Source organism: Hydra vulgaris, chromosome 03 (genome assembly GCF_038396675.1).
Source record: "Hydra vulgaris chromosome 03, alternate assembly HydraT2T_AEP".
Taxonomy (NCBI): Eukaryota; Metazoa; Cnidaria; class Hydrozoa; order Anthoathecata; family Hydridae; genus Hydra; species Hydra vulgaris.
In genome coordinates this window covers 67970007-67992797 of record NC_088922.1, presented here as the reverse complement: position 1 = coordinate 67992797, position 22791 = coordinate 67970007, and the positions used below count along the sequence as shown (strand labels likewise).

The 22791-nt window shown below is 28.3% G+C and overlaps 1 protein-coding gene across 1 annotated transcript; it reads right to left on the bottom strand.

Annotated features, from left to right (window-relative positions):
• Positions 1–678: 678 nt before the first annotated feature.
• Positions 679–21715, bottom strand: LOC105843710 (uncharacterized). Its single transcript, XM_065794067.1, has 4 exons — positions 21225–21715; positions 20999–21107; positions 7837–7859; positions 679–1329 (listed from the first exon to the last, which is right to left on the bottom strand). The coding sequence occupies exons 1-4, from the start codon at positions 21570–21572 to the stop codon at positions 739–741; spliced, it is 1071 nt and encodes a 356-aa protein (XP_065650139.1). The 5' UTR covers positions 21573–21715; the 3' UTR covers positions 679–738.
• Positions 21716–22791: the final 1076 nt, after the last annotated feature.

Sequence of the window (22791 nt, the reverse complement as noted above, 5' to 3'; positions counted from 1 at the left end):
AATCGAACTTTTACCGGATATAATAAACTCGGTTTTTTCGGTGTTTAGTTTAATATATAGCTGTTGGCATTGTGAATGAACTTTATTGATCAAATCTTGTAGACTAGAAAGAGTCGGACTTTGTAAGAAAATATCGTCTGCATAGGCAATAATACCATTGTATACACCACTTACTGTTGCTCCAACTTTGAAATCTGAAAGTGAATATATTAAAAAAGTTTGCAAACTTTATAACTTTTTTTCTCACTACTTTATTTATTTTTTATGTTTTTTTAACTTCACTCTTGTATAAAATTAGAACTTGCAAAATTATATTTTTCTCTATTTCACAAAAGGGTTTGATGATAAGACATTTTGTCTTCTACTTGCCCCAGTCAGATTGTATTTATATATATTTATTAGATCTTAAGGATAAAATTGTAAAATGCACGCATAGTGAAAAAATAAAGCTAACTAAAAATTGCTTATTCATCAAAGTTTTGGATCCAGCAAGGCTCATATTAACCTAGGTTTTGCTTAAGGTGCTTGTATTAACGTAATCTACTCTACTATTATGATAATATATGGTTGTAATATTTATTATATTTTATATGTAATTTTACTATTGCATTATCAGATCATTCTAATTATCTAAAGTTGTTTAATAGAATTTTTAACTAAATAAACATTAAAACACAATTGAAAGATGTAAAACTACTAATAAGATTAAAGTTACAATATTTTACTGTTTAAAAATATTTAAATGCGATCAATGATATAAACTGCGTTAGCAAAAACTCCCCCTTTTCCATCAGCTCCACAATTAAGTGAAGTTCCATAGATTTTGAATGAATCACCATTTCCTGCTGCACACCATCCACCGTCTTGAAGTGCAAATACTTCATAATTGCGTTCAGCAGCAGCAAAGTGACATTTGTTGATAGCATTTACGCGCGTTTTATACGAACCATCCAGAATAGAAGCTATTCTTTCTAAAGCAATTAAAGATCTAACTTCTTGATCTGCCCAACAACCTGCATGCTTAAATGACAATTTCTTAGTAATTACGTAGACTTGGTTTGCCATTAAACCACCTTTCCCGTTTCCGTTACAAACATTTGATAATCCATATTTTTTGTATGAGTCATCATTGGATGCAGAACAATAACCACCACCTTGAACTGAAAATATTGAATACCCTTTTAGATTTGCAATTTTAAAACATTTTTCAATAGCATTTTGACGGCTTTGGTAAAGATCATTAAGCATAATAGATGATCCCTCCAATGTTGTCAAGGCTCTGTTTAAAGTGTCTTTCCAACATCCCAAGTTTTTCATAGGTAATGATACCTTATAAATAAATAAAAAGTTTTACGAACATTATTCAATAAATAAAAAGACAGATCTAATTAATAATATATTAATAATTGGCTAATTAGTAAAAAAAAAAAAATGAAGTAAATATTGGTTGCTGTTTATTTGGATAACAAAGGAGTACGTGCAAGACATTTTGAGTAATAAATATATAGGTAACATGTTTTTTTAAATCGTTTTGTTAGTTGACACTGTACTTATTATTATTATTATTTTTATTATTATTATTATTATTTTATTATTATTGTATATATATATATATATATATATATATATATATATATATATATATATATATATATATATATATATATATATATATATATATATATATATATATATATATATATATATATATATATATATACAATAATAATAAAATAATAATAATAATAATAAAAATAATATTTTACATACTAGTCTTATATATAAGTCATCTCCTTTAACCCTATTTACGTGTCACGCATTTAACCCTATTTACGTGTCACGCATTTAACCCTATTTACGTGTCACGCATTTAACCCTATTTACGTGTCACACATTTTTAACCCTATTTACGTGTCACGCATTTTAACCCTATTTACGTGTCACGCATTTTTAACCCTATTTACGTGTCACGCATTTAACCCTATTTACGTGTCACGCATTTTTAACCCTATTTACGTGTCACGCATTTTAACCCTATTTACGTGTCACGCATTTTTAACCCTATTTACGTGTCACGCATTTTAACCCTATTTACGTGTCACGCATTTTTAACCCTATTTACGTGTCACGCATTTTTAACCCTATTTACGTGTCACGCATTTTTGACGCGATATGTTTAAAAAGTCGTTTCTTAAATAGTCGTCGGGTCGTTTTAAAATTTTTTGAAAAGTATTTTTTGTTAAGTTTGTTTGTTTGTTTGTTTGTTGCGGTTTCTTTAAAAAAATTAAAAATTTGGAAACTGGTTAATCTCCGTGAGGGGTTTGTGTAAAGCAGTTGAAATATGATTTCAATTGATTTTGAATAAGCCATTATCTTTTTATGAAAAGAATATGGTTTATTTTAAACAAAAAGTATTTTTTTTAAGAATACATAATAGCCTCTTTATTTTCTTTATTGTCTTTCTTTCGTACTGATAGCAGGGTAAGATACTAACAATATATACTGATAGCAGGGTAAGTTATTTTAGACACTGGCAAATTTAGATACTGGAGTTGGCGAATTCGAATCTGTTATTGATAGTCAGCAAGTGTTAGCAAATGAGGACATTTTTTTATTATTATTATTTATTTAAGATCTTAGTCGGCAAAGTTTTTTTCTATGTCTTTGTCGCTAAAATCAAATACATACCTATTCATCCTTTGAGATCTCTTCGAGACTGCCTTGTGTGTAAAACGGTTTATATTGAATATAATTCTGACTGCATATTTTTGCATATTTGAGTTTATAAAATTTCTTCTTATTGGTTCATCAAGCAAAGTAAGCATAACTAAATTAGCAATGGATAAATGAGAAACAGTTTTAAACAAAGTAACTTTTAACCGATAAATCAAGCTAATGTTCTTGAGATTTTGCCTTCCAGATACTTTCTATGAACTCTCCATATTACATTTTCGTCAAGGAGGACTCAAAGTGAGGCTTCCCATTTTATATTGCAATAATCAACACAAAGCATTGAAAGTTTTAGAGGAATTTTGTCTCGTTCATGATAGCGATGGATGTTTTGTTTTATTTAAATTTAGTGACAATCAAACAACCTTTTATTAAAAATTGTAATTTTGACGTTTCTGGTCTCCACATAAAAATAAATATACAAAATAATGGTCAATCATTCCAAAATAGTTGTTAGTCTTTTCAACTAAAGCACAGTTGACTCTCAATATCTCGACTACTCGGAGTTTCGAACGTTTGTGTATCTCTGACCTTATTTCCTGTCCCTTGCGTACTAGTTTGAGTCAAAATAGTGCGCAATTTTTGTTTCAAAAAAAAAAAAAAAAAAAAAAAAATACATCGGCGAAACAAAAATGAAAATAGCAACAATAACAAAACAACACCAAAAAAACGTTTTTGAAGAAAAATTAGAACAATCTGCAATTGGGCATCATAAAATTCAATATTCATGTAGAATAAAATGGGATAAAAAAAAGACGTTAAAAGTAGAACCCAAAAAATTTCAAAGAAAAATTCGAGAGGCAATCGAAAATCAGTTCAACAAGTGCGGACCTAAAAATGGAGGTATGAATTTAGATGATGGTCAATATGTAAAGGCGCAATTCTGGACTCCATATTTTTTATACCTACGTAATATTAAAAAAGCCCAATTAAAGCGAAGTTTAAAGAAGCCATTAAGATGTGACGTTACCATTTGATTGTAATTTAATTTAATTAATAATTTGTAATTAAAGCTGAAGATGCTAGTATCAATAATCTAGCGAAAATTTCTTAGAAAAATAAAAACATTAGTATTGAGAGAATTCGTATTTATTGATGTTTATATATTAATTATATATATATATATATATATATATATATATATATATATATATATATATATATATATATATATATATATATATATATATATATATATACATATATATATATATATATATATATATATATATATATATATATATATATATATATATATATATATATATATATATATATATACATTTTCTATAGTATTTATTATAGCTTATTTGTTGTAAAAGTAGACTTATTTTTTTATGCTTGTTTTAATTGTATACCATTTTTTATTTTTCTTAATTTAATAGATAATTCCTTCGATAGCAGTTTTAAAAGAAGAGTAGAGCAGGGTTAGATTTTGGCGTTAACAGCCTTCCGATAACAAAATTTTTTCCTGCGGTTTTACTAAACGGAGACATAGGAATACGAGTTTATTTTAAAATTAAAAATTGCCATTTTATTAAAAAATGCCATTTTACTTTTAACCAGCCGATAGCTTATTGCAGGGTTTAACGGAAGGATGTGAATACGGCTGCAGTTCTTTTAAAAACATTACACATTGAGGAACTCTGAATACGTTTTCAGATTACATTTAAAATTATATTATACTACGTAAAATGCAAGAATTTTTTTTTTATGTCAAAGTTGATTGTAATTTAACCCAGTGGGCACGGTACGTTTTAAAAACGTTTTTAAAACGTTTTTTAGATGCTTTTATAAGGTTTAAACCTAATAAAAACGTCCAAAGAACGTTTTAAAAACGTACTGTGCCCACTGGGAAGTGGCTTTTTAACTGATAATTATTATAAATGTTTTTGTGCGGTTTAAGTGTATTTATAATATGTTTACGCGGATTATAAAACTGATAGTTGTTATTAAGATTAATTGACATCTAAAATTTCCAGCTTGCAAAATATTCACAAAGATTCAAACATATGCATGCAATGAAATTGTTTACAATTAAATTATTTTTAATATTTGTATATAATATAAACTGTTAGTAGAATTTGTAAGAGTTTTCATTGAGTTAAGAAAAAATAGTTCTAATTTTAGTGTTATGTCTATGCGAAATAATAACAAACTAGCCGGACATGGAATCAAGCATGAAACTATTAGATATGTTTGAAACGTGTATGGATCTTTAAATGCTGCTGTGTGAATACAAAGAACGAAAGTGATTGCTGAAATGCAATGAAACTACTTTTTCCAATTCTTCTTCGAAAAACGGCTTTTTTCGGTTTTTGACGCCTTAACTGTTAAAGATAAGCTAGAAGGAAATGAAGTCTAGCGAGTGCTAATGAAGTTGCTATTAGCAACATTCTCTGTGGATGCTTACAGTGCATATGTTTTTCACAAAACATAAATTATATGACGGAGAGAAAAGTTATGTATATTTAGCTGATTTGAACAATCGGCTTTATCTTGCTAAATTGTCAGAACAGTCAGCGCATTTGACGTTTGTTGTGAGATTGGCGAAGGTTTACCATCAATATTTCGAGCAGTGTTGGACCGAATCGATACCATGCAACCCAAAGTAAGAGCTGCTTTAAACAGCATGAGAAAAGATAACAGTAACGTTATTAGCGCTGTGTCTAAGCATCATGCTACAAAAATTCATCAGTATGTTACAACTGCAGAGGGCAACACTACATTGCAAAGAAATTTTTGTTTCACTAAAAGTGGTGACTTTTGAAGGAAAGATTCATCAGTATGTTTGATCCGCAATTGTAACTATGTAAGTTAATGATATCAAAGTAAGCTACGAAGTTATTTTGGTAGATTTTCAACTGTTTGGAGTTGATATGATGCTCAAAATTAGTTCCATAAAGTTAGTGCAAGGAGTTTTTATTTCTTCATCAGAAGTGGTGAAATTTCGAACCAACTGTTGGGAAATGGTGCTTTTAAAAAAAAAAGTTAACAAAATTGAAATTAAAAACAAAGATCATGAAGCAGTGTTTAATGGTATTAAATGGAAAGTCAAATGAAAATGGAGAGTTAGAGACGGATGCGAACAATCGTTTAATAAAGTTGATAAATACAAGGTACTAAAATGTGCTTAGGCAGAATACAAATATAAATTTTAAGGATTAGGTCAAGTAAAAATGGTAACTTAAGCATGATGAAAACGTGATGGAACCACCCAAAAGGAAAAATTCCTTTGGCGGTGATAATAAGAAATAAAAATAATAATATTTGACCTGCATTGGATTGGAGATAATCTAACAATTTTATTGAGACGTATACAAGTGATGCAGATGGTTGCGTTGATATGTTAAGAGAACGAAGAATGGGAAACAAACTAGCAATCATGGATCTACGCAAGGATTATCTTCCGTTGATAATTGAGAAATACCTTTAGCCGTTCCAAACTATGGTATTTTGCAACAAAAAGTATTTTTTATCACGACTTGATATTGGATTAAATGTTGCGCCGATGGTTGTGAAATCCGTTGTAAACACTCTTATTGACCTAGACAACTTAGTAAAAAATGGAACATCCGCTTACGTGGATGAAATTTTTATTAATGAGAATGTGGAGAGTCTCGAGTCTTATCTTTTGTGAACAAGGTACGCCGTCTGAAATATTAAGAGACAATAAACCTCGGAATTAGGAAAAATGAGGTCGGCAGTTTATTGCCGGCCTCATTGAACTGTTAGATGTCGGCATCAGGTCGGCAAAAATATTTCAACACAAAGGTTTTACCATAAAAAATAAAAGCAAGGTCGGCAATTATTTGCCAACTTCAAACACTTTTGGGTAAGCATTTAGGTATAGCCGAAAATCTGCGAAAATCTGAAAAAAATGCGTTTTTCCAATGATTTAATAAGGAAAAGTTTAAAAAATTTAATAACGAAGAAGTTTTCGAGCCAGTCTTTAAGGTCTTCTTTATTATCAAAGATAACGCCCCTCATACGGTTTGACAGAAGCCTGATGAAGAAAAGATGATAATCCGTTGGTGCAAGGTTCAAAGAATACGGCGGATGTTGAAGGACCTCCCATTCGAGCGCTTGGAGTGCAGTTTTGACAACTTGTGCAAAACGGGGCCTGGCCTTGTGGTGGAGGAATATGGTTTGGCCTTGTCAATAGGATCTTTTCAGATGCATAGCATCTTTCACATGGTGCAGTTGGGATATTTAGAGCTGCTTGGTAAACGTGACATTCTTTCCAAGCATTTCCCGTTACACCATGCTCTCCCAGTACCACCAAACGCAAATTATAGTCTTCTTTGGACGGAAATCAGGTTTGACTTTTGACTTTGGCGTATCTTCAGGAACAACCTACTCCTTTCTTTGCTTTATATTTATGTGTAGACACCATTTTTCATCTCCCGTGACGATTGGATACAAAAACCATTGTTTATAACCGCATGTTTCTCCATGGCGGGCAAGATGTTGAGAAGCAATTTGAAGGCAATTGTCTTTGTTATTTTTGTTAAGTTCGTAAACTCCCAGGTTCCAAATTTTCCGCAAATCTCATTGATTGAAGATGATTAAGAATATCGATTCTGTTAATGAACATAAATAACAGAACTTACTATGTATTATAAGCACTAAATAAATAAAATAAAAAAAGGAAAAAATTACCTAGTACTTTGAATTTTTTTTTTTAATAATGGCTACTTTTTTGAGGTTTCTAACACTGTGTGATGTGATGACATCAATGTGCGATGGCTTAAAAATATCTTTAAACAGTTGAAGGTTTAAAGTTAAAAATGTTATTTTAAAAAACAATGGCTTTTTTAAATTTATTCTTGACGTTTTTTCCAATATTTGGAACGGGTTTTTAGTAAATCGTTTATATGTATATGTATATGTATATATATATATATACATATATATATATATAATATATATATATATATATATATATATATATATATATATATATATATATATATATATATATATATATATATATATATATATATATATATATATATATATATATATATATATGATTATGTGTATTACTTGATTTCTGGAACATATATTAATAACTAAACATTTAAGTATATCTTAAAAACTCACCATCCTGTGCAGTTCTGTTTCACCTAAACATTTAAAATCAAAGATAAGAGTAATCTTACTAAACTAAAAGTAAAAAAAATTTATTCAATTTAAATAGTGATGAGCAATTTAAATTAAAAAATTAACTGATAATTTATTAATAAATAAATGATATAACCGAACAAACTTTTGTCTTAATAAAATACTTAAAGTTAGTTGGTATGTAAGGTTGATTTTATTAAGGTAAAAAACTTTGAGTTTTTTAAAGTGTTTACCATTTTAAAATAAGCCTTTAGACAACAAAAAATATCATCAAATTTTTTTGTTTGATTAAAATTTTATTAAGAATTATTATTTAAAATGTGTACGAGCAACTTAGTTATACAGTACTACGCCAACTAAGTTGCACTTTTCGGGAGGTGCATAATATCTCAAGATTAGTGGCCCTTTATAAGTCAGATGTTCTGCGTTTGTGCTAAGGATAGTTTTTTTGATACGTAGTGATTTAATCTGAAATATGATTAAGAGTTTCAATTAGAAATACAACTCATAACTATATTTCAGTTTAAACCTCTTGGACAGATGATACTCTCATTGATATTAAAGTATTAAATCTTTGACTTACAATAATTTTTATTCATAACAAACTTATGAAACTTAATGGAGATTCTGGTAAAAATAAAACAAGCGCTTTCCTAAAAAGTACAGTTTATAGAATTTATATTCCTCCTCACCATCAATCACAGCCTTAAGAAGTTCCTGAACCTTAAACAGGTAGTTCAGGTAGTGGAACAGGTCATTACGACTTATCACGGGCACCGTGGAAAAGCATTTAACTAGGAAGTTCGCGACTCTTTCATTACTACTTGTTGCTTATCTGGCCAGTGCCGGCATCGAACCTCGGGCCTCTTGGTTTCTAGCCAGTAATCTAACTAATGCGCCACAGCTGCTTTTTTGCCAGACATATTAGCAGCGTTATCATATGAATGACGTTGACACTTACTATAATCTATTTTTAATTTATTTGCAAAGTATTTGTGCACCATTTTAGCTATGCTTTGCCCTGTGTGTGGTACCCATCTCTAGAAAAGAAAGAAAGCTTTTAATAGGTAGCCTATCATCTGATAGAGGCTTTTGATTCTTCTAGCCTTTTAAATATCTTTGTTTAAAAACTTATATATATATATATATATATATATATATATAAATATATATATATATATATATATATTTATATATATATTTATATATATATTTCTTCAACTTAGAGAAGCACCTTTCTCTGCGAACACTGATAGAAGCTACTAATATATGTTCTTAGTAAAATTAAAATGTTGGATGCAGAATTTTTTAATCTTTTTTGGTGAACATATTTTACTAGATTAAAAAGACCTTTACTGCTTTTTTCCAATTTTTTGCTTTTTCTTGTAGTGCAGTTACAACCATAAAAGCTTTATTTCCTTTTAATTCAGTATAAAAATATTGAACTGTTATTAATGTCGATGAAGTTTATTTAACATGCAAACTCTTCTTTTAGTAGGTCACATTACATAACATTACATAATACATTGCATAATACATTGCATAATACATTGCATAATACGCAAATATTTCCAAGAATATGCAACTGATCAAAGAGTTGTTTTATTTTTTTATAATTATATCCATAAATAGAATTATAAAAAATTAAACAACTCTTTGATAGAAACATTTCTCCCTTTACTTTTTACTTTAGGATTTGTTAAATTTGTTAAGCTCTTTTTTTATTTTATTTCTAAGACTCGACGTTAAGTCGATATCTCCAACTCTTCTCAAATCGTTTTGGTTGTTATAAAAGCGTTTTGTATTTGCGCATCTCCCGCATCTCCTTGTTCCATCAAATGGGTTTGCAAAGATCTAGTTTTATATGGCATTGAAGAACATTTAACTATTTTATTTGCAGGTATTTTTGCAATAATGATATTGTTGTCATTAATTTCCAAAAAGACAAAATCATGTAATTTGAGATAAAAAAAGATTGCATTGAATTGAGTTATATTCCATAATTTGATCTTGTTTTACTAATTTGAATGCCCCCCCCCCAACACCTGAATGAGGTGTTTGGGGGGGGGGCGTTATCCCACTGAAATTTTTTAGGCATAATTAACCCTGCTAAATGCAGATTTACAATCCTTTTTTAACCACAAACTCCTCCATGAGTACTGTAATGTCAACCTTGTCTAGGTAATCTTTGTTAATGTGCATTAAAGCGAGGTGAGTGAGGCAACTCTGTGACATTGTTGACTCAGCCAAGTATTAAGCCGTCTCAATGCACTGAAGGATCTTTCAGAATCAGCTACGGATATTGGAACAGATAAATACAACACAACTACCTGTTTCACCATGTCAAATAAACTGCGGGTACTTGGTCTTTTAAAGCTGCTGCTAGCTGATGTAAATCTTTAGGCAGTGACTTGTCCTTAAGCAACTGTGGAAGCAGTTGCAGCTGTAACTGCAACATAGGAACATCGACACTATTTGGCAAACTTTGTAGTGGCATGCTGGCTAGTGTGGCTGCATTACTTGTGGATGTGCATGAACCTATCAAAATAGCTTCTGTGCTTGCACTTTCACGCAATCCTTCTTGGTTAAAACGGCGCTGCAGTTCTGCAACTGAGTGGTCAATGGCTTCGAAGAGACGTTTCTTCCAGATAACATCTGTAGTTAATTGTTCTACATTACGGCTTTGAGCTCCATGCGAGAAACGAGCAAGAGCATTAACTGTGGAATTACGCTGCGCCTTAGGCAGCTCGAGATTCAGCGTGGTAGCTTTCTCGATGGTCTTCCTGTGTAATTCTAAAGCAAATTCATCACTACGCAAGATTAAACATTAAAACAAATTTTGCTTTTTTAAATTTTATTTCATTTTCATAGAGTCTGTACTCTATACTCTGTACAATGAAATTTTTTTACTAATCGAATTCTATTGAAAAAATCTTAGTTTAGTTCTCTTTTTTGTCATAGATAATGACTTTGAAACAATAGACTTTCAAAAGTTGCGTTTTGACGTTTTCAAAACTGAAAATATTTTTTTGCGACTGATTTATATGAAGGCGATATTTTCTTTTATAACATAAAAGTATTCGACTCTACATATTTTGTTATTAAAACCTTTAAAGCTGAACTCCAAACTAACATAGGAAAGTTCACGGTAATACACATCAACATCAGGAACTTAAATACAAATATTGATAAGCTAAAATACTTTCTTAGCGAATGCTAAAGTTCTTTCAAAAAAAAGAAACTTTTGCATTCAAAAGAATGCAGATGTTTTTTTTCTTCAGAGTGCATAAAATTATCGCTATTTTGATATCGCTATTTTGATATCGCGGATAGTGACATTTTGGATGATGGGGGGGGGGGGGGGAAGATACCTTCTGACCCGGTGCAGAAATGTTGGGTGGGCAGTTGCCCATCCTGCACCCTATGTTCCAGCGCCTATGAAAACTTCTATTTTAAAATTGTTTATTACCTCTTCTAATATTGATTTATAGAGAAATTTGAATGCTGACTATAAAAGTGATCAAGATTCATAGCTAACAGACTAGTTGAAGCAGATTCTTGATGAAGAGAGTGGTTTTTTAAAATTTGATGGTGCACAGAGAAGTCAGAATGCAATTGCAACAGACAAATTGCAGGAGATCACAAACCTTAACTTTGAAAATAGTTTTGTAAATACAGATATTGTAAAAAGCAGTGAAAATCTGATAACATCAAAAATAAAAAAATAAAAAATGAAGGAGATTCCAAGCCTTGACAATGACAGCAGTTTTATAAAGACAGATATGTTTAAAATTCTGTAACGTTTAGTGATTGTAATCAAAGCAGTTTTCAAGATCCTGAAACATCTTGAGTGATAATTTTAGGATCTTTATTACAAATAATCGTGCTCAATATGTACACATTGACAATAAATCACCAAAAACGTTACTTAACATTACTTGTGGCGTGCCACAAAGTTCTATACTCGGACCTTTTCTTTTTTATATATATGTCAATGACCTTCATAAAACATCCAGCCTGGGACAATGTTTGCCGACAACACAAATTTATTTTTATTGTACAGAAACATTGATTTATTATTTGAACTTATAAACTTAGAACTTAAAAAAATTTCCAACTGGTTCAAAGTAAATAAACTTTCAGTAAATATTTACAAAAATAACTGGATATAGAATCCAGTTATTTTTGTAATTTTCACCCATTTTCCCAAAAAAAAACTAATACCATATGAAACGCCCTCTATATTTATTGAAAACATTCAAGTAAAAAGAGTAAACACTACACAGTTTTAAGGAATATATATTGATGAAAATCTTACATGGAGACAGCGCATCGAAAATTTAAGCCACAAAATTTTAAAAAGTATTGAAATATTATACAAATAAAAAAGCTATATTAACATGCGCACTTTAACACAATTGTATTAATTACTTATTCACTACCATATCAACCATGCAAATATTGCGTGGGGCAGTAATAACAAAAGTAGAGTCTCTTCATCATCATCAGAAACATATAGCACATTTATTTTATTCTTGTGATCGACGAACTCATTCAAAGCCTCTCTTAAGAAAAATGATTGTTTCAAACATATATCAACTTAACGTATATAATATTCTTTGTTTTATATACAAATGTAAAACGAAATTATATCCTTTTCATAGTTTATTTATAACAAAATAAATAATAAATACTTTTTAATGCAAACATTTTCGAAAACTAATCATTGTCAATTTTCCATATAATTTGGACCGTATCTTTGGAACGTAATTGTCTTTGATTTTTTATAACTTTGAGTTTTCTTTTGAAAAGAATTACATATAATTTACATGTAATAACTTTAAATGGAATTACATATAAATCACATATAATAACTTTGATTTTTCTTTTGAGTGGAATAAAATATCTTTTAAAAGACGTAGTTTTTGATATTGACAATATACTAATGTATGTATATATATATATATATATATATATATATATATATATATATATATATATATATATATATATATATATATATATATATATATATATATATATATATATATATATATCAGTTTATATGATTTGTAATGTATGATTTTAATTGTATGATTTGTATTTCAATTATTTAAGATCTGCAAGCCTGTATTGCTATTATATTAACTGTATATACACAATTTTTTTGTAAATTTTTTTGTTTTAATCTTGTTATTCTTTTTTTATTTTTTATAAAACTTTTCTATTTACTACGTGAAACATTTAACATGTAAATATGCAACAAGGTCTTTTTACAGCGGTTTAAATTATTGGACTGCAGAGTACAATGCTATGATAATGAGTCAATATGAAAGACAAACATCAAGAAGTACGAGCTTTGAATTTTTAAGAAAATTGACAAGCATATTATGTACTTTGTGCCCGTTGCAACCTTAACCAAGTACTTGATAACACAGCCAAATCATATATTAAAGAAGTAAGCTTATTTTGCATTTTGCACTCAATATACATGCAGCAAATTAAATATAAACTTTGAATTGCTCTAATTTTCTTAAAAAAACAACAATTCGAACTAATCCTAACCCTGACAGAGCAACCGTAGCGCAGTGGTTAGTTTGCTTGCCTCAGAAGCAAGAGGTCCGTGGTTCAGCTTCACCTCTGGGCAAGTTTAATAACATTTGTAGGGAATGAGGCGTGAACTTCCTTCTGAAAGACTTCTTGGAGCACCTTAAATAAAATAAATAAAAACTGTACATAAACCGTACCGACAAGTTTGAGCATTTGCAAAACGTACATGTTTTGAAGAAATGAGCAAAGGGAGACTAATGGATCGTTGTATGAAGAAATCACACAGTCTCCAGGATCAGGACAAAAATTTAATTTTGAAGCAATAACCTTTTATGAGGAGATGCAGCATTTCAGCTTCGCCATTCAATGTCAGTGTGCAAATGTTCCCGATAGCCTGAGTAATATTTATGCAAATTTATTGGAAGACGACGACCCAAATGTATAAATTGATCTACGTATCATTCTGAAAAGTCAAGTAACTATTGCTTCTGCTGAAAGAAGTTTTCCAAATTGAAAATGATCAAAAAAAATTAACTGTCAATAATAAGTCGGTGTAACTATCAACAATACCCAAAAAAAGTAAACTTTGTTTAGAAATGGAATTTTTAGATATTTTCGTTTAATTTAATTGTATTAGCTAATAATGACAATTATAGAGATTTGTGAATAAATAAAGTGTGTGCTTCCACCTTAAACCAAATTGAAACTTAACATCTTCCAAAACAACTCTCTACCTTCTATTTAAAAAGAAAGCTCAAAAACAATGAAAAACTAAGCAACTAATATCATATGCTTCTGGTTTTGAGATAAGCCTTTAATGTGGAACTGCATCAAATGCTTTTAAAAATTCAAATAAAATTACATCAACAGGAATTCTTTGGTCAACATATCTTGTATTATAATCCAGAGTTTTAAGTAGATTCATTGTACATGACCTGTACAAACCAATGGTGTTCATTAACTATAATAATTTTTTTATAAAGATGTTTTTCTTATTTTCTTAACATTATCCCTTAAAAAGTATTTTTAAAGTAATACAAGGAAGTGATATTATAACTTGTCAACTCCGTATGCTATGTTTTGATCAAGATTGTTTGAAAAACATCATCATAATGAATATCTTCTGTAGTTAAATTAAAGGTGGCATCATCTATTCTTGCTTTGATAAATGGAGTGCAGTTTTTATTTTCTTTGACAAGAAAATTTTGAAAATTTGTGTTCAGTATATGAGTAATCTCTTCTGGATCTTGAGTTATTTCACCATTTGGTAGTCGTAAAACTTTTATAAAGTCTTTTACATATTGTTATGAACTCATACATCTGTGTAAAGTTTTTGGGTTCTTTTTAGCTTTATTCACAATCAATACTTCATACTTTCGTTTTGCTATGGAAATTTTAAATGAAACGCTTTTTGATACTTGTTTATATTGGCTACAAAGATTTGAATTTTTTTATTTACTCGAACAATTTCTGTACCTTAAATTCTGTTTTTCTCTAATGAATGAACCTTTGTTTAGCTGTAGTTTCTTTGATAATGAACGTTTTATAGGTATAAGTTACATGCTTTTTCAGTATAATGAATTAACTTGTAATACATTTCTCGAACATTTTTGGTATGAAAACGTTAAAGCCAGTCAACACTTGTAATAAAACTTTGAAATGTGCTTTTCTATATAAAGCTTTCTTTTCTTCTGCATTTATTATCTTTTAGTTGAGTTTATTGAACCATTCGACCAACTTATCACAGGAAAATTAAAATCAACAACTAAGATCTTTGAAATCTTTTTGGTTGACATAATCTCTTGAAATTGTAAACACATTTTCAATATCTGTTATATCCGTTTAGTCATAAGGTCTAAAAATACATTCAATAAAATATATATCACTGCCAAACTGGATAAAAGCCAAGAAATGCTCTATTTGACTCAATGTAAATGCATTACCGTTAATTTCATATGAAATAATTTTGTTGTCAACATAAATACATACACCTCCACCTCGACAACCATAATATTATTATTATGGTTGTCGAGGTGGAGGTATATATTATTATTAATAACCATATAATTTGCATAGAAAAGTAGTTTTAAATCATGTTTAAGTAATGCTAATTGATTTAGGATGAAAAGTTGCAACTACTAGTTTAAATTTAAACTAGTTTAAATCAAACTAGTTTAAATTCGTCAAACTTGTTGTAAAGAGATACAACTTATTTTTTCAATATCACTCATAGATAACACGGTTAACCTTACTGTCTAACTTCAAATGGTTTCTTTTTAAATTTTTGTATCTGATTTTCGCGGATACCATACCAAAAGGGATCCTTCTCCTTAAGGACATTATTCAGTTTGTTTCTCTATGTTTTGAGTGTAAAATCCTGTTTTTGTTCAGCCTTTGTTAATTCTGGAGGTATGTATTAATTTTTAAAACTTGGTAGCAATTTAAATTTTTTTGATGGAATTAGTATTTTGTTTTGCAGATTAGAATCAGCTAAGCAAACCAACAATGTACCTGGCTTACCAGAAGTTTTACTTCTTAATCGTCTCACATTTAAAAAAAATATGTCTTGAACTCCAAATTAGTAAATATTTCCAACACTTTTGTTTAATTTTTAGCTATTTTATCTAAAAAAAACTTTATTTATTTATTTATTTATTTATTAGATTCTGACACTCTATAAATAAGGATATTTATAGCTCTCTTTTTACGTTTATTTAGTCACTCAAGAAATAACTTTGAAGTTGCTGAATGGTTTCCTTGTCCAGAATGCCGGCCAGTGGTTAGAGTTCTGGCTTCGAACCAAGTCTGGCCAGTTTTCTTCTGCTAAAAATCGGCTGTTTGTTTATTAATGTAGGAGGGCTATCACTCTTTACAGTCGATTACCTTCTAGTCTAGAAGTATTAGTATCATGCTATCAAACTTATTAACACAAACAGAACCAGTTTTTTTTATTTTCTATTTTTTTTATTATTATTATTATTTTAATTATATGTGTAGCCGTGGCGCAGTGGTTAGAGTTCTGGCTTCGAAGCAAGAGATTCGGGGTTCGACACCGGCTCGGCCCATAAAGCAACATTGGTAATTCATCGGAAACAACTTAAAATGGCATTGGTTTTGGTAAGAAAGGAGGCGTGAACTAGTTAAATGCATTTGTGCGGTGCTTTGTGGTAGACTGTTGGGACTTCTGGAAGCACATTAATAACCTCGAAATAAAGTCTAATTTATTATTATTATATTTTTTAAATTCTACTTAAATGTATGCAAAACTTGTGAGAAATTTGTCTTATCTAAACTTTTATCAAAAAGTTTAATACTTTTATAAAAAAAATGTTTGAAAAAAAAGACATACAGTTATCTTCATACATTCAAAAAAAAAAAAAAGGTTTAAATAAAAAGTAACGTAAAATAAATTTTTACATTTTTTTAAAAACTTTGTGTATGTTATTTGATTAGTGCTGATAGTCTTGCAATAATTTTAACTGTTGGACTTCTTAGTTGAACAAGGTAAATAAAATTGACAAGAATTATTAAATGAAACTTTTGGCTTTGCTAATCAATGATGTTTTTCCATATCTAGAAAATAGTATTATGATGTAAAATTAGAAGGTTATATAGTGAGAACCGTCAAGTGTAACACTTCATGAAAACAAATGTAGTAGCAAGTTGACCATTGGCAAACTTTGTCATTTGGAATAAACTTCATCGCCTTAAAAAGTTGCTAAACGTTTCGTAGTTAAAAAAGGTTTAAATTTTCATCTTCACAAATAATATACCTAGAAATACAAACTAAACACATTTTAAGAGCAAGGCTTAATGACTCTTTCAGAACAGTAAAATTGTCATTAATATTAAAAATATCTTCATTGGTTAAAATATTAAATTTTTGACAATAGTGGTCTAAACCAAGGTTATTTAACACGTGAAAGCTTTATTAGCAACTTTGCATCGTTTATGGCTACTTTTTCAAGAACTTGTTAAAAAAAAATAAAAAAGTTATTATGAAAAGTTACATAAAGCAAAATACAAACTGATGAGTCGTAAAAAAGATATTTTAACAATGGAACCAAACCATAACAGGTTTGAACTAAGCAGTGTTTGTAGTTTATATTTGTATTATTTTTTTCATTTGCAAAAAGTTTACTTTTATCCTTATTACCGGCAGAAGCAATAACAGATTGATTAGAATTTTTCAAATAGATGTCTAAATATACATAATAAACTTTCTAAAGTTTGTTGATTAAAATAATTTTCAATATCATGCAGGTCGAAATGAATTTTTAAATGCTGCTAATGTTTCGTCACAAAGCACTTGAAAATGAGTGAGAACATTTTGCTTTTCAATTTACTTTGGATATAAAAAAAATTCTACTATTTTACACATTTTAACAATCTTTTTTTGGTTCAAGCTTTATATAAATGAGTAATATCAATTATTATTCAAGCGTAAATATTATCAACCCATCATGCTCCACCAATTATACAAAATTATGTTGCTTGAGTTTTCACTATGACTCAGTTATTGTCTATATATTTATTTAAACAGATATAGTTAAATAAAATAAATCTTTAGTACACCATACTTTTTTTTTCATATTCAAAAAGTTATAAAACTTCTGTTTGACTCTGTTACCTTTCGTTTAACTCTGTTACCATTACAGATAATAACAGTGCATTGTCCCCATTATTTTTCATTAGAGAATTTCTCGAGAGATTTTTCTGCTCAATTAAAAACATCAAAATCAACAACTGTGCAGTAACATTTTGTGCTAAAAAAATGTTCTACAACAATTTTGTAGAGAAATTTTGCTCCACCTCATTTATTACCAGTACTGAGCTTTATGGTTGTAACATAAACAATGTTACAACCATAAAGCTCAGTACTGGTAATAAATGAGGTATGTTAACTGCTTTAATAAATACTTTGCCGCTATGGTACTTCAAGATAGATTTAATATAAACCTCATCAAGAAGTTTAATACATGTTTTTTGTCATTCATTGCTAAGATTGGAGAAAATGTGTAATATTGTCTGAAGCTAAACAATCTCCTAAAGGAGGTAAACTTGGAAGTTCAAAATTTTTTATGATGCATTTGTAGAACGATCGTATAAAAGGAAAAATCCTTAAATGATCGCACATTTATTTCAATTCAGTACTATTTTACCCTAATCATGTTTTATTCATAGACAAAATTTGTTAATAAATAACTTAATTTTTGCGTTACTTTGCAGCTGTTCAAAAATCTCAATGCTTACAAGCAGGGTTGTTATCTGTCAAATATGTCTGAGACATATTTTCTGCCGACATAAAATATGTCCCACATATTTTCTATCGACATATTTTGACATAATTTTATGTCTGAAATATTTTCTGCTGACATAAAATATGTCAGACATATTTTCTATCGACATAATTTGACATAATTTTATATCTGATTTATTTGCTGTTTGATATTCATGAAGAAACAATCAATCTAACAAATTTATTGCGCATTTCAACTTAATTTACAGAGTCAAGTGAAAATAGTTTAACAAATTTGTTGTACTTTTGCAATCAGTTATGTTTCTTAAAACTTTTAGTCTAAACCCTATAAGCAAACATCAGTTGTTTCATAAAGGTCTTTTTCTGCCCTTTCTAGCGATGTATCATTTCAGAGTATTGACTAATATTGACTAGTATTGATGCATCATTTGATAGTATTTGATAGTATTGATTAGTATTGTTTGGTATTGGCGCTTTTTCTTATAAGAATGTAAAAACCATCTCAAGCTGAGTTTTTATTACTGAAAGTGGTTTTTATTAGTACTAAACTTAAAGTTATTCCTTTGATTAAAATAGTAATAAAAAAAAGAACTTTTTCAGTTATTTTTAATTATTAGTTGATCCTGAAAAAGATTTCATTATGAAAAATTAAATTTAAAAAATTCTATGATTAAAAGGTTCACAGAATTTCAAAAATTCTGTGAACCTTTTTTTTTAGTCTTCTTAATATGAATTTAAAAGCTGAATATTTTGCAAAAGTTATATTCAGCTCATTAAATTCATATTAAGAAGACTAACCGGTAATAATTTATAACTAATTAAGAATAATATACCTTTAGTTATAATAGTTATGATTTATTTAACAATAAAATAATTGACAATTGCATTATAACAGCATAATTAACTGCCATAAACTTGCATAAAATGTTTTGAGTGAAATATATATTGGAATAATTATTTTTTTCGTTTTCCTTACGATTTAAACTAAAAAATGGAGAATAATTTATTGAATGAATCAACTATTAATTAAAAACAACTGAAAAAGTGTTTTTTTATTATTATTTTAATCAAGAGAATAATTTTAAGTTTGTTCATATTAATAAAAACCATTTTCAGTAATAAAAACTCAGCTTGAGGTGGTTTTTACATTCTAATAAGGGAAATCGCCAATACTAATCCATACTAATCAATACTATTAAATACTAACGAATGATGCATCAAATACTATCAAATGATGCATCAATACTAGTCGATACTATCAAATGATACATCACTAAAAATACTTTGTCAATACTATCAAATGATACATCACTAAAAATACTTTGTCAATACTATCAAATGATACATCGCTAAAAATGCTTTGTCAATACTATCAAATGATACATCACTAAAAATACTTTGTCAATACTATAAAATGATGTATCGCTAAAAATACTTTGTCAATACTATCAAATGATACATCACTAAAAAGGGCTTACATATTTTATATCTCTTACATATTTTATGTCAGAACAAAATAATTCAGACAAAAATATCTCAAAATATGTCGATAGAAAATATGTCTGACATATTTTGTGTCAGCAGAAAATAATTCAGACATAAAAATATGTCAAAATATGTCAACAGAAAATATGTCTGACATATTTTATGTTCGCAGAAAATAATTCAGACATAAAATTATGTCAAAATATGTCAATAGAAAATATGTGGGACATGTTTTATGCCGGCAGAAAATATGTCTGAAAATATTTCGACAGATCTGCCAGACATATTATGTCGTAACAACCCTGAATTTTCATTAATTAGTGTTACTTGGCATTCAAAATGTTCGAGGGTTATAACTACCAGTACGATAGGTAAAAACTTTGAAGAATCATTTCCAAAATAATAAATCGAACCCTTTTTTTTTACGTCTTAGCTAGCTTGTATTCTGTTAATTTACAATTTAGTTAAAATCATAACAAGTATTTTTAATTATAGATTTTATTTAAATTTTCCAATTATATCTATTTATGTTTACGTAAACAAACGTATACTTTAAGTTTTTTACATCAAATAATATGTTAATTAAATAGTTAATACTATAATTATAAATATATTTATTTTTTGATTGTCAATATTTTAAAAACAAATAAAAACTTCACCGTGTTTATTTAAAAAAAAAGTGTTTTCTCGTTTTTAAAATATAAGTTTAGCCTGCCTCAAGTTTTTTACCAGTGGCAAGGTCTGTTTTGTCATGATCTAAACTATTTTGTTGTTTATATTCAACCATTAAAATGTTATTATCTTTAATAAAATAACAATAATATCAATGACAAAAATTCATCTTACAAAATGGCCCTAAGTATTCTGCGGAACAATAACATACATAATGGTTTTCGGCATATATTGGTGTGCATAAACCATTGTTTTTACAAGGTGATCTATCACACGAAACGCTCTAAAAAAGTTTTATTATATTGGTTTTATTTAAAACGTTCAAGAAACTTAATAAAAAAATTGTTTAAAAGGTAATTCAAAATAAAAAAGAAAATTTATTTATGTAGCTTTTTCAAACCTGAATACTAGCATGGATCCAACCATTTTTTTTTTCCAATTGATTTGAATTCGAATATTTATTTTCTGATAATAACTGGCATCGAAACAAACTTTCATTGTTTTTAAAAATATTATACGAAGTACAATTTGTAGTTTTAATACATCTGTTCATACATAATGATTGATGAGATGCACTCATGTTAAGCAATATAGCATTCGACGCTAAGCGTGTTTCACTAATTCTACTCATGGAAATAAATATTACTTTTGATTTCTCATTATTAAGATTGATGAAAGATGAAAATTGGCATTCGCAATGAAATATAAATAAGTAAACTATTAGATTTAAAAAACTATTAAAAATCATCGGTTTTCAAAGCTATATATTTTGCTTTCGTCGTTGTTTTTATTAATTTTATAACTTTTGCTGAAAATTTTTAAACTTAAGTTTCATAAAAAAATATTATTGAAACTTACGTTTACTCTAACAGTCAATTAACTTAATCTATCATCAATATTACTCTAGTAACGATTATGAATTTTTCAATTGAAAAAAAAAGCCATATTAATTTTTAAAACTATTCAAAAGACATTTTTTTATAAAATTTAAAGTTACGAAAGAAAATATTTAAGTATAATTTTAATAGCATTACTTAATAGTCAAAAAATTACAATAAAATTTTATACAAAGTTTTTGGGTTTCTTAAAGACATTACTTTCACAAATTTTTAAAACAAATAGCGATGTTAAAAACACTCTTTAGTACGTTGGTGTTTTCAATAAAATAAGTTATTTGTTTAAATCATTTCTATATCGTCAAAATTTACTAAAAAGTAGTTAACTTTTGCAACATTTACCTAAATATGATTAAGGTACAAAGTTATATTCAAATTCCGAATCCTAGAAAAATTTCTGGAGATAATTTAAATTTTGTTTGTTTTAGTTTAAATTTTGTTTGTTTTAATGTTTCGAAAAAAAATTTTTAAATTAAAAAGATTATTATTTTTTTTTCACAACAATTGTTTTTGTTATTTTGCAATAAAATAAAATTCTTCATTTTTAAAAGTTTAAAATAAAATAGAACTTTTGGCATACAATCAAGATTGTTTTCTAATTTAGTTCCAACTGTTTACACTTTTACGTTTACAAAAGTATCTAGAGCTGCATTAGCAGATCTCAAGTTTCAAAGTACGGCTCGAAAAACTCAATACAAAGTAGAAATTTTTACCTTCAAAAAACTTTTAAAAGATAGGAACGTTCAGATGTCTTTCTTTTTAGGTAATCAGATGAAATTTAAAAAAACGTTTCGAAATGGCGTCATAAGTAGGCCTTAAAAAGCCGTTCCAAAAAGATGTTTGAAAAACGTCCGAAGTAAGCCTTTAAAAAACTTCTTATTTAACATTAAAAAAGGGTTTAGATATGGTAGCAAGATATAATTACAGAAGGGTATACAAAACATGTTCCGAAACATTTTTTAGGGTATACAAAACATGTTCCGAAACATTTTTAAGAGACGTACAAATGGGTTCAAAATTTGTTCAGTACCGCTAAAATATTACATTATAAATAACCCAAATTTCAATACG

Coding starts and splice junctions, on each gene's coding strand:
- LOC105843710 (XM_065794067.1), bottom strand. CDS start 21,572: ATGATTTTTAATAGTTTTTTAAATCTAATAGTTTACTTATTTATATTT. Junction 21,108..21,224: donor GGATCCATGCTAGTATTCAG/GTTTGAAAAAGC, acceptor AAACTTTTTTAG/AGCGTTTCGTGTGATAGATC. Junction 1,330..7,836: donor AAACAGAACTGCACAGGATG/GTGAGTTTTTAA, acceptor TTTATTTATAAG/GTATCATTACCTATGAAAAA.